At 42.9% G+C, this 15791-nt stretch overlaps 1 protein-coding gene and 1 pseudogene across 9 annotated transcripts in view; both read left to right on the top strand.

The window, feature by feature from the left end:
• The window catches only part of GOLGA1 (golgin A1), a 65633-nt gene that overhangs the window by 24114 nt on the left and 25728 nt on the right, over nt 1-15791 (top strand). For all 8 annotated transcript variants that reach the window (XM_009199063.3, XM_009199062.3, XM_003918813.4 and 5 more), the window contains 2 exons: nt 7289-7414; nt 10868-10963. In XM_009199063.3, coding sequence (XP_009197327.1) covers nt 7289-7414; nt 10868-10963 — 222 coding nt within the window. The remainder of the gene's footprint in view (nt 1-7288; nt 7415-10867; nt 10964-15791) is intronic.
• LOC108584058 lies at nt 1511-2196 on the top strand (annotated as a pseudogene). Its single transcript, XR_001898940.2, has one exon. The product of XR_001898940.2 is annotated as a 60S ribosomal protein L9 pseudogene (transcript).

Below are 15791 nucleotides of genomic sequence, written 5' to 3'. Positions count from 1 at the left end.
GCTGGACTTGAACTCCTGGCCTCAAGTGATCTGCCCACCTCGGCCCTCAAAGTGCTGGGATTATAGGCACCTGGCCACAACTTTGATATTCAAGGGACCCTTTGATGTCAATTAGAACCATCTGTTGTTTTTTTTTTTTTTTTTTTTTTTGAGACGGAGTCTCGCTCTGTCGCCCAGGCTGAAGTGCAGTGGCCGGATCTCAGCTCACTGCAAGCTCCGCCTCCCGGGTTCCCGCCATTCTCCTGCCTCAGCCTCCCGAGTAGCTGGGGCTACAGGCGCCCACAACCGCGCCCGGCTAATTTTTTGTATTTTTAGTAGAGACGAGGTTTCACCGTGGTCTCGATCTCCTGACCTTGTGATCCGCCCGCCTCGGCCTCCCAAAGTGCTGGGATTACAGGCGTGAGCCACCGCGCCCGGCCTGTTTTTATAATTGGAAAAATGGGGCTCAGGGAAGTCCAGACTGTGGTCACAGTAAGTTTCTTCATTCATGCTAGAAAGATTAGTTAAGCCTTACTATGTGCTGGGCTCTGTGCTGGGTGTTCATAATATTGTGGTGAGCAAAATAGATACAGTTCTTGCCTTTGTAATGCTTATAGTCTAGAAGGGAAGTCAGACATTAATCAGTAATCACATATATAATTACTAACTGTGATGAGTGTTCCAAAAGAAAACTACGAGATGTTGTGAGATCCTATTAAAAGATATCAGATCAGATCCAGTCTTGGAGCTGTAGAACACTTAAGGAAGTAACACTTGATGCAGTGCTCAGGCTGGAGAGAAAGGGATAATGAGAGAGAATTTCAGGCAGGGAACAGCATGAACAAAAACTCTGAGGCAAATAAAAGGATTAGCACATTCAAGGAACTAGAAGAAAGCCAGTGACATGCAGAATAAGAGAGAATAACAGATTACTCTGGCCGTTAGGAGACTGAGAGGGTCTTCCACTTAGGAAGCTTTTGCAGTTGTTTGACCATAAGATGATGGAGGCTTTGACAAGTGTGGTGGTGAAGATAATAGTGGGTGGACAAATGTAAGAAATATTGACAGACTTACTAATATAACAGATATGAGAGGAGAGGAAGACAAAAGTCTGTATTTTTATGGGTGATTTATTGGCTTCTGGCTTGGGTAACAGATGGGCCAGTATTGTGTGAAGATTGTTAATTTGGAATTCACTTTTTTCTTGTCTTTACTGAGTATATATAAAATCATATTTATAAAATATGAGTACGATAGAAAGTATAACAAGGCAATGAGCCCTCTGAGCTATCCCTCAGGTTAAGAAAAAGAACAATGTGTTTATCTTTGAGGTTCCCTCTGTGCCCTTCACTATTCCATCCCATTCCTTTTTCCTTTGGAAGTAAGTACTATCCAGAGATTGCTTCATTGTCTGCTTTGCTTTCTAATGTTGTCAGTTTTATCCCTAAACAATATCTTCTTTAGTTTTCCATGCTTATTAATGTTGTATAAATGAAGTCATTCTGGCTTTTTTTGCTGTGTCTACTGCGAGAATGAAGACCATTCTCAGCAATCAGACTGTCGACATTCCAGAAACTGTTGACATTACTCTGAAGGGACGCACAGTTATCGTGAAGGGCCCCAGAGGAACCCTGCGGAGGGACTTCAATCACATCAATGTAGAACTCAGTCTTCTTGGAAAGAAAAAAAAGAGGCTTTGGGTTGACAAATGGTGGGGTAACAGAAAGGAACTGGCTACCGTTCGGACTATTTGTAGTCATGTACAGAACATGATCAAGGGTGTTACACTGGGCTTCCGTTACAAGATGAGGTCTGTGTATGCTCACTTCCCCATCAATGTCGTTATCCAGGAGCATGGGTCTCTTGTTGAAATCTGAAATTTCTTGGGTGAAAAATACATCCTCAGGGTTCGGATGAGACCAGGTGTTGCTTGTTCAGTATCTCAAGCCCAGAAAGATGAATTAATCCTTGAAGGAAATGACATTGAACTTGTTTCAAATTCAGTGGCTTTGATTCAGCAAGCTACAACAGTTAAAAACAAGGATATCAGGAAATTTTTGGATGGTATCTATGTCTCTGAAAAAGGAACTGTTCAGCAGGCTGATGAATAAGATCTAAGAGTTATCCAGCTACAGAAAGAAGATGCCAGATGACTCCTAAGACCTACGTGTGATATTTAAATGATGCAATAAAAGACCTGTTGATTTGGACCTTCTTTAAAAAAAAAAAAAAAAATGAAGTCATTCTGTAGGTATTTTTCTAAACTTATTTTTTATGGTCAACATTGTGCTCCCGGAAAACATTCATATGATACCTGGAGCTCTAATTTATTTTTTCTCAATTACATGGTAATATAGTAGGGACATATCAAAATTTAAATTTTTGTCGCTGGTGGTTTTTTTTGTTTTGTTTTTTGTTTTTGTTTTTGTTTTTGAGACAGGGTCTCACTCTGTCACCCAGGCTGGAGTGCAGTGGTGCAATCATGGCTCACTGCAGCCTCAAATTCCTGGGCTTAAGTGATCCTCCCACGTCAGCCTCCCATATATCGGGGACTGCAGGCTCACACCACCACACCTGGCTAATTAAAAAAAAATTTTTTTTTAGAGACAAAGTCTCACTATGTTGTCCAGGCTGGTTTTGAATTCCAGGGCGCAAGCGATCCTCCTGCCTCAGCCTCCACAAAGTCCTGGGATTACAGGCATGAGCCACTTTGCCTGGCTGTGTGAAGATTTTTAATTACTGAATAGATTTATTTAATGGTAATTCTAAGTTTTATGTTTCTTCCTAAGTTTTTGTTAATTTATATTTTTCTACATAATTGTTCATTTGCTATAAGTTTAATGTTTTGGCATTGTATTTCTTGTATTCTTTTTTTAGTTACTGCCCTATCTTCATCCATGGTAGTATTTATGCATTTTCTATTTTTTTCTAGTTTATTCGTACCAGATGTCTGTCAGTTTGGGAACAAAATTTTAATTCTTTTCATTTTGTTTTTATTTAACCCACAATGTTCAGAATTACACATTTTTTACTCTATTAGATAGCAGTTCCTCAACTGTAGCCATTATCTTTCCACTTCCCAATTTATGTTCTTCCTAACCTGTATTGCACTTAACATATTTTCATGAAATTCACCTTACTTTTTTTTTTTTGCTTAAATAAGTACATTCATTCATTCATTCATTCATTTATTTTGAGACAGAATCTCGCTCTGTCGCCCAGGCTGGAGTGTATGTGATCTTGGCTCACTGCAATCTCCACCTCCCATGTTCAAGTGATTCTCCTGCCTCAGCCTCCCTAGTAGCTGGGACTATAGGCACGTGCCACCATGCGCAGCTAATTTTTGTATTTTTAGTAGAGACAGGGTTTCCTCATATTGGTCAGGCTGGTCTTGAACTCCTGACCTCGTGATCTGCGTGCCTCGGCCTTCTAAAGTACTGGGATTACAGGCGTGAGCCACCGCACCCAGCCACTTTATTTATTTTATTTATGTATTTATTTATTTATTTTTGAGACGAAGCTTTGCTGTTGATGCCCAGGCTGGAGTACAATGGCACGATCTCGGCTCACCGCAACCTCAACCTTTTTTGTTTTCAGTTTTTTTACTTTTGTAGAGAGAGGATCTCCCTCTGTTACCTGGGCTGGTTTTGATCTCCTGGCTTTAAGCAAGCCTCCTGCGTCAGCCTCTCACAGTGCTGGGATTACAAGCATAAGCCTCTGGTCTTGGTGCAACAAATACATTTATAATGAAGGAAAAAAGGCATGTTGGGAAAACAGAAAGGATAGGTAAGTGGTTAGCGCTTAGAGAGGAAGTGGAAACACTGCTAGATGAGATTGGGAAGGTATACAGGGCCAGTTGTATAGAGTAAATAGTGAACGTGAAATTCCATAAATAATCATTAGTGAATATTTAACAAGAATAGCTAAGCATTTACCCTGAGCTCAGTATTCAAGTGTTTTACAGTTAGGGACTCATCGAGTCCTCACAACTATCCTTTGGTTAGACACTGTTTTCCTATTTTACAGGTGATAGTAATGAGCATCTGACCTCAAAGGCTAAATTATTTTTCAAGACTGTACAGCTGGAGTCAATGACAGAGCCAGGATTCAGACTTATGTCTGTCTGAATCAAGTGACCACACACCCAGAATTGATGCAGTCCATATTCTTGGACTATAACTGTGAGGCCCAGACTTGGTAGGGAGTAGGTGAAGAGGGTGATCATTAGGAAAGGGGCAGGTTTGGGGTCAGGGAGTATGACTTGGTAGGTGTTCCCATAGTCCACATGAGGTGTAAGAGGGCCTGAAGTAAATCAGCCAGCCTGGAGAAGGAGGTTGCACATCAATATGTTGCACAAGAGACATAAATGGAACTTGGCCACTGATTCTTTTTCTGTCCCTAACTTTGCCTAACACAGTGACCTGTGTAAGATGTGTTGTTTCGGTTTTAACTGGAAAGGATCATCTATACCTCTTGAATTCAGATTGATATGTAGGAGAACAAATGCAGGCTTTAGATCCGGAAGACCTGGATTTAAATCCTTAATCTGTCGCTAATAGGTATGTGCATTTGGGCTAGTCCCTAAGCTTCAATTTCCTTGTAAATGGATGTGGTAAATAGTGTTTGTACAGACTAGACATAACAGAAAGTGCTTGCAGCGTTCACTTGACCCTATATGTCTGTCTTTACGCTATTACCACACTGTCTTGATCAATGTCACTTTAGAGTTGAAATTGGGTAATGTTAGTTCTCCAACTCTTATATCAACCGTTATTCTTTTTCTTTTTCTTTTTCTTTTTCTTTTTCTTTTTTTTTTTTTTTTTTTTTTGTGGTACGGAGTGTTGCTCTGTTGCCCAGGCTGGAGTGCAGTGGCGCTATCTCGGCTCACTGCAAGCTCCGCCTCCCAGGTTCAAGCCATTCTCCCGCCTTAGCCTCCCGAGTAGCTGGGACTACAGGTGCCCGCCACCACGCCCGGCTAATTTTGTTTTTGTATTTTTAGTAGAGATGAGGTTTCACCATGTTAGCCAGGATGGTCTTGATCTCCTGACCTCGTGATCCACCCACCTCGGCCTCCCAAAGTGCAGGGATTACAGGTGTGAGCCACCGCACCTAGCCTACAGTTATGCTTTTTCAAGATTCTGCTGCAATCTTGTTATAGCTGCTGCTGCTATATTACAATTATTACTATTGCTAGTGTTAACATTATTAATAAGAGACCCATAAAGATGGGTCAACATGGCCAAAACTGGTTTTTTTTTTTTTCCTATCAAACTCGCCTTCTCTCCTGTGTTATCTGCCTTGCATGATGTTACCATTTGCCCAGGTGGCTGAGTCACAGACCTGGGAGTTGTGTTCAGCTGTTCTTTCCTCCTCACCCAGCCTCTAGCCTTGCAGGACTTGTCTGTTACCTCTTTGCATGTGCTGCCCTTTATGCAGAATGCCTGTTCCTCTTCCACCCTCTTTCACCTGGACTTGCCCATTCAGGAGGCCTGATCTGATTCTCCCAGTTAATCCCTCTTGCATCTGATATCTCATAGCCCCGTGTATGTCCCTCTGTTGAAGCACAATTGTATTGTTTTGTAATTAGTTGTGTGTCTGTCTCTACCACCAGCCTCCATGCTGGAATTATGTCTGATTGTATCCTCAGAAAACAGCAGATAGAGTTGAGGCTTGATGAAAGCTTATTGAATTGTGGGGTCATAAATCTACTCTTCAGACTTGCCCTCCACTATCTCTGTTGTCCACCTGTGAGAATTCAGAATGACAAATATTTTTTCCCAAAACCCTTCAGCCTGGTTGCTGCATCTTATTCTGAGGAGAGATTGGCCAAGTTACAACTGAACATGAAAGTTTATGGCTTGAGATGGAGCAACAGAAGTGTAAGATAAGGGAATTTGAGGGAACAGAGTATATGTAAAGAGGTACAAGTCTTCACAGTGAGATTTTTGTTGCCATACAACCTTTTCTGGGGAAGAATGGGCATCCTCAATGGGGAGGTAAGAACTCTGCTTTGACATTGAACAGTGATATGGTTAGGCTCTGTGTCCCCACCCAAATCTCATCTTAAATTGTAATCCCCACATGTCAAGGGAGGGACCTGGTGGGAGGTGATTGGATCATGGAGGCAGATTTCTCCCTTGCTGTTCTTGTGATAGTGAGTGAGTTCTCATGAGACCTGATGGTTTTATAGTATGGCACTTCCCCCCTCGCTTGCTTTCTCTATCCTGCCACCATGTAAGACGTACCTTGCTTCCCCTTCTTCTGCCATGCTTTTAAGTTTCATGAGGCCTCCCAGCCATGTGGAACTGTGAGTCAGTTAAACTTCTTTCCTTTATAAATTACCCAGTCTCAGGTATTCTTTATAACAGTGTGAGAATGGACTAATACAAGCAGCAGTTGAAGATTAGTAGTAGTAAATGGAACCAAGTTAGTCCCAACCTGCCACTATCACCACTACCATCATAGCTAAAGAGATAGACTGGCAGGGTGCAGTGGCTCACACCTGTAATCCTAGTACTTTGGGAGGCCGAGGCAGGTGAATCATGAGGTCAGGAGATCAAGACCATCCTGGCTAACATGGTGAAACCCTGTCTCTACTAAAAATACAAAAAATTAGCCAGGCATGGTGGCAGGCGCCTGTAGTCCCAGCTACTCGGGAGGCTGAGGCAGGAGAATGGCATGAAGCTGAGAGGCGGAGGTTGCAGTGAGCCGAGATTGTGCCACTGCACTCCAGCCTGGGCTACAGAACGACACTCTTGTCTCAAAAAAAAAAAAGAGAGAGAGAGAGACTGAAATAAAATGGGCAGCTGTTGGTCTAGAGCCAAGGTGTGAGAGGCATGGCAGCTCTGCTGTGGTCCCTGTGCTGTGAGCCAAGTGAATCTCATCATTTCAGAAGTTCTCTCTTTAGCCTTTAAGCCACTACATCAGCACTATCACTGCTTTATCCAGCCCCTCAGCTTTCGGGAGCATTGTTCCATAGGTCATTGCAGGGCAGGCTAGGTGCTTCTTGGGTGGAGTTAGTTCTGCTGCCTCTACCAGGTAAGTAATTCCTTTGTTCCAGACCGTCAGTTGTTTAATTGGGAAGAGTGTTTGCTTCTTGTTGCACTAGGTCTGAGCTGGATTCCTGAGTTTTGCCAGATTCTAATCTTGCATTTTCTGTGTCCCAGTTTCAGGGAAGATCTCTTAGCTGTTTGTTCTTCTAGGATACAGTTGAGGACAGAATTGCAGGAAAATGTGATGGCCCGAGAGAAAGCAGGAAGGAAGGAAGAGAGGGCTTACAGTATAAAGTGATCTCTGCTTTCACCTGCAGGTCACTGCTGAAACTCAAGAGAAAGAAGACATTATCATACATTTGCAAGAGAAGGTCGCATCCTTGGAGAAGAGACTAGAACAGAACTTATCAGGAGAAGAACATGTGCAAGAACTCCTGAAAGAGGTAACTTCTGTTCTCTTTGGACTGTCTGGTGTTAGAAAGGCAGGGTTGATTCTGGTGACTTCACAAACCCTAGAGTTTCAGAGCTGTAGGGCCAGCAAACAGCATGGTAACAAGAGAACTGTCTCCAACTTTGTCTTGTCCTGCTTACATCAGAAAGAGCCTTATGTCCCCTGTGGGTGACATGCTTTTCTCAGGGAAAGGGAGAGCTGTATTCAGAGATACATACAAACAGATAGCATCTCATCACCAATAAACCACACCTAGTGATTTCCGCCACTTGGGCTGCCTTGTCTTTCTGCACTGCCTTCTTCCCCACCATTTTGTACTCTGCAGTGGCCAAGGAAAATAGCTACATCTACCCCTTGGCATGAGCAAGAATTACCTTGGGCAGCATTCTCTCCTTCCTGAGGGAGGCTATTGTGCAGACTGGCCTCTTGCCCAGTGGTGCGGGTGAACGTTCTCATCAGGCTTAGCTTTTGTCTGCACATGTTCTGCTCTTCCGTCTCTTTCTGTTCCAATGATTGGCCACACCATGACAAAGGTGACAAAGCCAAGGCCATGGGGCTCCTCCTAGATTAGACCCTCCCTTTCTTTCTTCAGTCAGTTTCAACTAAATACCTCCATCTCCACTGCCACTGGTTGTACTTCAGGATTTCCAGCAAATCTAGCTTAGTCTATGTTAGAAGTCTCCAGATTGGCCTACCCAACATCAGTCTCTCTTCCTTCACCCTCTGACACAGTCTTCCATGCTTACTGCCAAACTGATCCTCCTAATCAGCCCTGGTGACCATATCGCTCTCTTAAACATCTTCTACAATTCCCTTCAACAGTCTACAGTAAATGTAATGTGGGTTCTAGGGAGTAAATTGATTTCTAGAATCAGACTGCCCATGCTTGTATTTTGCCTCTTCTACTTACTAGCTGTGACTTAGAGCAGCAGTCCCCAACCCTTTTGGCACCAGGGACTGGTTTCATGAAAGACGGTTTTTCCACAGATGGAGTCGGGTAGGGGACGATGAGGGGGTGGTTTCAGAATGAAACTGTTCGACCTCAGATCATCGTGACCTTTAGATTCTCATAAGGAGTGTGCAACCTGGATCCCTCACATGCGCAGTTCACGATAGGGTTCACACTGCTATCTAACACTACCACTGCTCTGACTGGAGGCGGATCTCAGGCGGTAATGCTTACTCACTGCTCACCTCCTCCTGTGCGGCCTGGTTCCTAACAGGCCACAGGGTCTGTGGCCCAAGGGTTGGGGACGCCTGACTTAGAGCAAGTAATTTAATCTCTTTGTGTTTGTTTCTTCCCCAGTAAAATTGGTTTTATTATACTACTAAACTCAGAATTGTTGTTAGGGTTAAATAAGTTACAATATGTAAAGTGCTTAGAATGATAACTGGAACATAGTTGGGTCTCAATGTATGTCAGCTGTTACCTTGATCAATATTATTATTGTGCCATCATCATTAGTATACAGTTTAATGTGCATAAAAATTACTTGGGAAGTTTGTTTAAAGTATATATCTCTAGGCCAGGTGTGGTGGCTCACACCTGTAATACCAGCACTGCCTGAGGTCAGGAGTTCAAGACCAGCCTGGCCAACATGGCAAAACCCCGCCTCTATTAAAAATACAAAAATTAGGCCAGACGCGGTGGCTCACGCCTATAATCCCAGCACTTTGGGAGGCCGAGGTGGGCGGATCACAAGGTCAGATTGAGCCAGATGGAGATTGAGACCATCCTGGCCAATATGGTGAAAGCCCATCTCTACTAAAAATACAAAAATTAGCTGGGCGTGGTGGCATATGCCTGTAGTCCCAGCTACTCGGGAGGCTGAGGCAGGAGAATTGCTTGAACCTGGGAGGCGGAGGTTGCAGTGAGCCAAGATCATGCCACTGCACTGCAGCCTGGTGACAGAGCGAGACTCCGTCTCAAAAAAAAAAAAAAAAAAAAAATTAGCCGGGCATGGTGGCAGGTGCCTGTAATTCCAGCTACTCAGGAGGCTGAAGCAGGAGAATCACTTGAACCCAGGAGGCGGAGATTGCAGTGAGCCAAGATTGCACCACTACTTTCCAGCCTTTGTGACAAGAGCGAAATTCCATCTCAAAAATAATAAATAAGTAAATACATAAAGTATATATCTCTGGCCCTACCCTCAGAAATTCTGATTTCCTTAGGCTTGGAGCAAGGCCTCAAATCTGTACAACTAGCTGAGATTAACAACTATCTCAGTAACAGCTCTCTCAGCTAAGTCTAATGCCAGCATTTAGAACTTCTACATTTTGTTTTCTTTCTTTCTTTCTTTCTTTTTTCTGAGATGGAGTCTCACTCTGTTGCCTAGGCTAGAGTGCAGTGGCGTGATCTCAGCTTACTGCAATCTCCACTTCCCAGGTTCAAGCAATTTTCCTGCCTCAGCCTCCCAAGTAGCTGGGACTACAGGTGCACGCCACCACACCCGGCTAATTTTTTATTTTTAGTGGAGACAGGGTTTCACCATGTTGGGCAGACTGGTCTCAAACTCCTGACCTCGTGATCTGCCCACCTCGGCCTCCCAAGGTGCTGGGATTACAGGTGTGAGCCACCGCTCCTGGTCCCCCTTTTTTTTTTTTTTAAAGATAGAATCTCACTCTGTCACCCAGACTAGAGTTCAGTGGTGCAATCTCCACTCGCTGCAACCTCCACTTCCTGGGTTCAAGCAATTCTTTTGCCTCAGCCTCCTGAGTAGCTGGGATTACGGGTACCCACCATCACATCCAGCTAATGTTTTTTGTATTTTTAGTACAGATGGGATTCCATCATGTTAGCCAGGCTGGTCTCAAACTCCTGACTTCAAGTGATCTGCCTGCCTCGGCCTCCCAAAGTGCTGAGATTACAGGTGTGAGCCACCACACCCGGCCTAGAATTTCTACTTTGAAAAATGTTGCTTACAGAATCACGTTCTAACTCCTTTTTGCATTCAAAAGCTTCTCATGAGCTGGCCCTTTTGCCTATCTTTCTGGTCTTGTTTTTTGACCTAAACCCATCATGATTTTGGCTTCTGAGGAGTTGTAGTTCCCTCAATGTAGCAGGCTGTTCACATCGCCGTTGGTCATCCCCCTGCTTGGGAGGCTCCCCGAGCCCTAGCCACCTTGTGAGTTCTAAAGCCGCCTACCTGCCCTGTGGCAGGGAGTATCTCCCACCCCATGCTTCTTCCTCTTTGTGGACACTTACTGTACTCTATTGTGTAATTTTTTAATTAGTCTTTTGTTCCAGCCTCAAGGTCAAAGGACTATTTCAAATTTATCTGTGTGTACTTTATGATATGTGAATTATATCTCAATTAGCTGAATTTTTAAAAATGTATTCATGTCTCTTGTGCCTAGCACAAATCATAGTATGTTGTAGATAATCTGTAAATATTTATTCAATTGAGGAATGACAGTCTTCTTTTACTCTTCTTTCAACTTACAGAAACCACTTGCTGAGCAGAATTTGGAGGATACCAGACAACAGCTCTTGGCAGCCAGAAGCAGCCAGGCCAAGGCCATTAACGCCCTGGAGACTCGGGTACTGACCTTACTTCTGGTGTTTCCTAAGTTTGAGTGGTAACCTGGCTGAATGGCAACATGGTGTGACTGAGAATCTTCTTGGTCAGAGTTTTTCCACTGGAAGGGATTATTTTTGGATCTTACCTATACAGGGATGAGTTAGTCATTTTCTTCATCCTTGTCACATTACCATGATTGAGTTATATGTTTATACCCTTTTATCCCCATTGGCCTCCCTCCCATAGGATACCATTCCATTGTGGTTCATATAGATGCTTTTTTTGTTGGGTTACCTTAGAATATGTAGCACTGGCTTTTTAATTTCTGTAAATGATGCAGCTATGGGTGTGTTTTCTCTGTTAGTTTTAGCTGCCTCAACTTCTGTCTGTACCCACTTCATTGCACTTTGTAATAATCTACGTGGTAGACATCCAGATTGCTTCCTTCTTCCTGGCACCTCAGATCATGCATAAAACCTAAAGAGACTAAGTATTATAGGAGAAGATTGTTCCCAGCAAGCCTGCACCTGGCTCTCCTCCTCCAGCATGCACAAGGGTTCCTATATATGCCTTTCTGCCTTTTCCAGCATGGCATTTCCAAGCCTTTACAAGTTTTGCCAGTTTACTGAGTGTGGAGTGGTATTTCATTGCTTTAATTTGCATTGCTATGGTTATTAATGAGTTTGGCCTTGTCTTCATGTGCCTATTAATTCCTGGGGGTTTCTGCTTTTGGAATTGCCCATTCATATCCTTTCCTTGTTTTATTTGGGGGTTTCAGTCTTTTCTTATTTGGTTTGTAGGATTTCATTGTATATTCTTGTTCCTAATGCTTTGTCAGTTTCAGTCCTGAGTCATTCTGTTAACTTTGTCTTTGTATCCTTTGTTGAATAGACATTCTTAAGTTCCATGTAATCAGATTCTTCACTTTTTTGCTGTGGAGTTTGAAGTTCCATTTAGGAAATCTATTCCTGCTCCTAAGTCACAGAGATCTACTGCTTTTTCCCTATTAACTTTATAATTTTGCCTTCAATCTAATAGATCGCTAATTCACATACAAACTGTCTTTCTGTACAGTCTTAGGTAGGGATCTAAATATGGAGAAATTCTGCATATTTCTCAAAATCATTTACTAAACAGTCTGTCCTTTCTGAATTGATTTCTCTTGCTAACTTTATCACATATTGCTTCCTTCTGCACATAGTTTGTCTCTGCATTCTCTGTCCATTGGTCTGATTGTCTGCTCTTTTGTAAACACTACAATGTTTTTATTACTATAGTGATATCTGTACTATATCTCAACACCCAATAAGACAAATTCTCTTTTTTTTTTTTGAAGGTTGACTTTAACTATTTGTGGGCCTTTAAAGTTTTTGAGTTTCTAAAAAATTCAACTTGAATTTTTATTGAGATTACATTAAACATATAGGCTAATTGGGAAGAATGGTCCATTTTATAATATTAATTATTCCTTCCAAGAATGTAAATAGATTCCACTTATTCAGATTATTTTCTGTGTGTTTTATTAAATTTTTACATTTTTCTCAATAGATGTCTTATTTTCTTGCCTAAGTTGTTAATTCCTAGAAACTTTAGAGTTTGTGTTGTTACTGTGATGGTATTTTTTTTTTTCTTTTGAGACAGAGTTTTGCTCTTGTTGCCCAGGCTGGAGTACAATGGCACGATCTTGGCTCACTGTAGCCTCCGCCTCCTGGGTTCCAGCGATTCTCCTGCCTCAGCCTCCCAAGTAGCTGGGATTACAGGCGCCCACCATCACACCCAGCTAATTTTTTTGTATTTTTAGTAGAGACAGAGTTTCATCATGTTGGCCAGGCTGGTCTCAAACTCCTGACCTCAGATGATCCACCCGCCTCGGCCTTCCAAAGTGCTAGGATTATAGGCGTGAGCCAGTGCACCCAGCCTGTGATGGTATCTTATTTTTAATCTTTTTTTTTTTTTTTTTTTTTTTTAGAGTCTCGCTCTGTCACCCAGGCTAGAGTGCAATGGCACTGTCTTGGCTCACTGCAGCCTCCGCCTCCTGGGTTCCAGCAGTTCTCCTGCCTCAGCCTCCCAAGTAGCTGGGATTACAGGCACATGCCACCACACTAAGCTAATTATTATATATTTAGTAGAGACAGGGTTTCACCATGTTGACGAGGCTGGTCTTGAACTCCTGACCCCAGGTGATCTGCCTGCTTTGGCCTCCCAAAGTGCTAGGATTATAGGTGTGAGCCACTGTGCCCGGCCCTTATTTTTTTAGTTTTTATTTTGTTATTTTTTGGAGACGCAGTCTCACTCTATCCCCTAGGCTAGAGTGCAATATTGCGATCTCGGCTCGCTACAACCTCCGCTTCCCAGATTCAAGCAATTCTCCTGTGTCAGCCTCCCGAGTAGCTGGGATTACAGGCACATGTCACCACGCCAGACTAAATTTTGTATTTTTAATGGAGATGGGGTTTCACCATATTGGCCAGGCTGGTCTCGAACTCCTGACCTCAGCCTCGGCCTCCCGAATTACAGGCACAAGCCACCATGCCCAAACTTTATTTTTAATCATATTTATAATGGATTATTTCTGGTTATTCTCGTGAACTGCCATTTTTTAAAGTTGATCTTGGATATCATACCCCGGCTGAACTTCATTACTACTGTGTGATTTTTTTGTTGGTTTTCTTAGGTAGATAATCATATTATCTATGAAAAATGACCACTTTATCTTACTCCTTCCAGTCTTCCCACCTCTTATTCCATTTTCTGTTCATAGAGCATTGAAGAACTTCCAGACTGAGTGAAGCAATAATAGGACTAGTAGGAATCTTTGTTTTGTTCCCAGTCTTAAAGGAAATATGGCTGAAGTTTTGTTGTGTGGTATACCATTTGCAGGTTTTTGGTAGGTATTTATTTATTTATTTATTTGAGGCAGAGTCTCACTCTCATCCAGGCTAGAGTGCAATGGCGTGATCTCAGCTCACTGCAACCTCTGCCTCCCGGGTTCAAACGATTCTCCTGCCTTACCCACCCAAGTAGCTGGGTTAACAGGTGCCTGCCTCCACGCCTGCCTAATTTTTAAATTTTTAGTAGAGACGGGGCTTCACTATGTTGGCCAGGCTGTTCTTGAACTCCTGACCTCAAGTGATCCACCCACCTCAGCCTCCCAAAGTACTGGGATTACAGCACCATTTATTTATTTATTTATTTATTTTATTTTATTTTATTTTATTTTATTTTATTTTATTTTTTTTTTTTTGAGACGGAGTTTCGCTCTATCACCCAAGCTGGAGTGTAGTGTCCTGATCTCAGCCTACTGCAACCTCTGCCTCCCAGGCTGAAGTGATTCTTCTGCCTCAGCCTCCTGAAGAGCTGGAATTACCGTGTGCACCACCATACCTGGCTCATTTTTTTGTATTTTTTTAAATTTAATTTAATTTTATTTTATTCATGTTTGTTTGTTTGTTTGAGACAGAGTCTGGCTGTGTAGTCGAGTCTGGAGTGCAGTGGCACGACCTTGTAGTCCAGTCTGGAGTGCAGTGGTGTGACCTTGGCTCACTGCTATCTCTGCCTCCCAGGTCCTGGTTCAATCAATTCTCCTGCCTCAACCTCCTGAGTAGCTGGGATCAGAGGTGTGTGCCACTAAGCCCAGCTAATTTTTGTATTTTTAGTAGAGACAAGGTTTCACCATGTTAGCCAGGCTGGTCTTGAACTCCTGACCTCGTGATCCACCTGCCTCAGCCTCCCAAAGTGGTGTGATTATAGGCATAAGCCACCATGCCCAGCCTTTTTTGTATTTTTACTAGAGATAGGGTTTCACCATGTTGACCAGGCTGGTCTCAAACTCCTGACGTCAAGTGATGTGCCCACCTAGGCCTCCCAAAGTGCTAGGATTACAGATGTGAGTAACCGTGCTGGCCAATTTGTTTAATTTCTTGAATTGGATATTTATCTCATTTTTAAAATCTTTCTTATTTCCTGATAAATACATTTTAAACTATATTTTTCTGAAAAGACTATTTTGTTTTATTATAATTTCAGTTCTATTTCTGAATATCCTTTTTGATCAGTGTACATTGTTGTACAACCATCACCACCATCCATCTCCAAAACTTTTTTATCTTCCCAAACAGAAACTCTATACTTATTAAACAGTAACTCCCCAATTCCTCCTACCCCAGTCTGGGAACCACCATTCTATTTTCTGTCTCTTTGAGTTTGGAGACTCTAGATACCTCATATCGGTGGAATCATACAATGTTTGTCCTTTTCTGTCTGGCTTATTTGACTTAGTATAATGTCTTCAGTGTTCATCTATGTTGTAGCATATGTCAGAATTTCATTCCTTTTTTTTTTTAATATAGAATTTTGGGTTTTTTTAAGAATTTTTTTTGAGATGGAGTCTTGCTCTGTCACCAGGCTGGAGTGCAGTGGTGCAGTCTTGGCTCACTGCAACCTCCACCTCCTAGGTTCAAGCAATTCCCCTACCTCAGCCTCCTGAGTAGCTGGGACTATAGGCACTTGCCACTATGCCCGGCTGATTTTTTGCATTTTAATAGAGATGGGGTTTCACCATGTTGACCAGGATGGTCTCGATCTCCTGACCTTGTGATTCACCCACCTCGGCCTCCCAAAGTGCTGGGATTACAGGTGTGAGCCACCGTGCCTGGCCTATTCCTTTTTAAGATTGAATAAGGCCGGGCGCGGTGGCTCACGCCTGTAATCCCAGCGCTTTGGGAGGCCGAGGCGGGCGGCTCACAAGGTCAGGAGATCGAGACCATCCTGGCTAACACAGTGAAACCCCGTCTCTACTAAAAATACAAAAAAATTAGCCAGGCGTAGTGGCGGGCGCCTGTAGTCCCA

This window comes from Papio anubis, chromosome 13 (assembly GCF_008728515.1).
Source record: "Papio anubis isolate 15944 chromosome 13, Panubis1.0, whole genome shotgun sequence".
Taxonomy (NCBI): Eukaryota; Metazoa; Chordata; class Mammalia; order Primates; family Cercopithecidae; genus Papio; species Papio anubis.
This window is presented reverse-complemented; position numbering and strand designations above follow the sequence as displayed.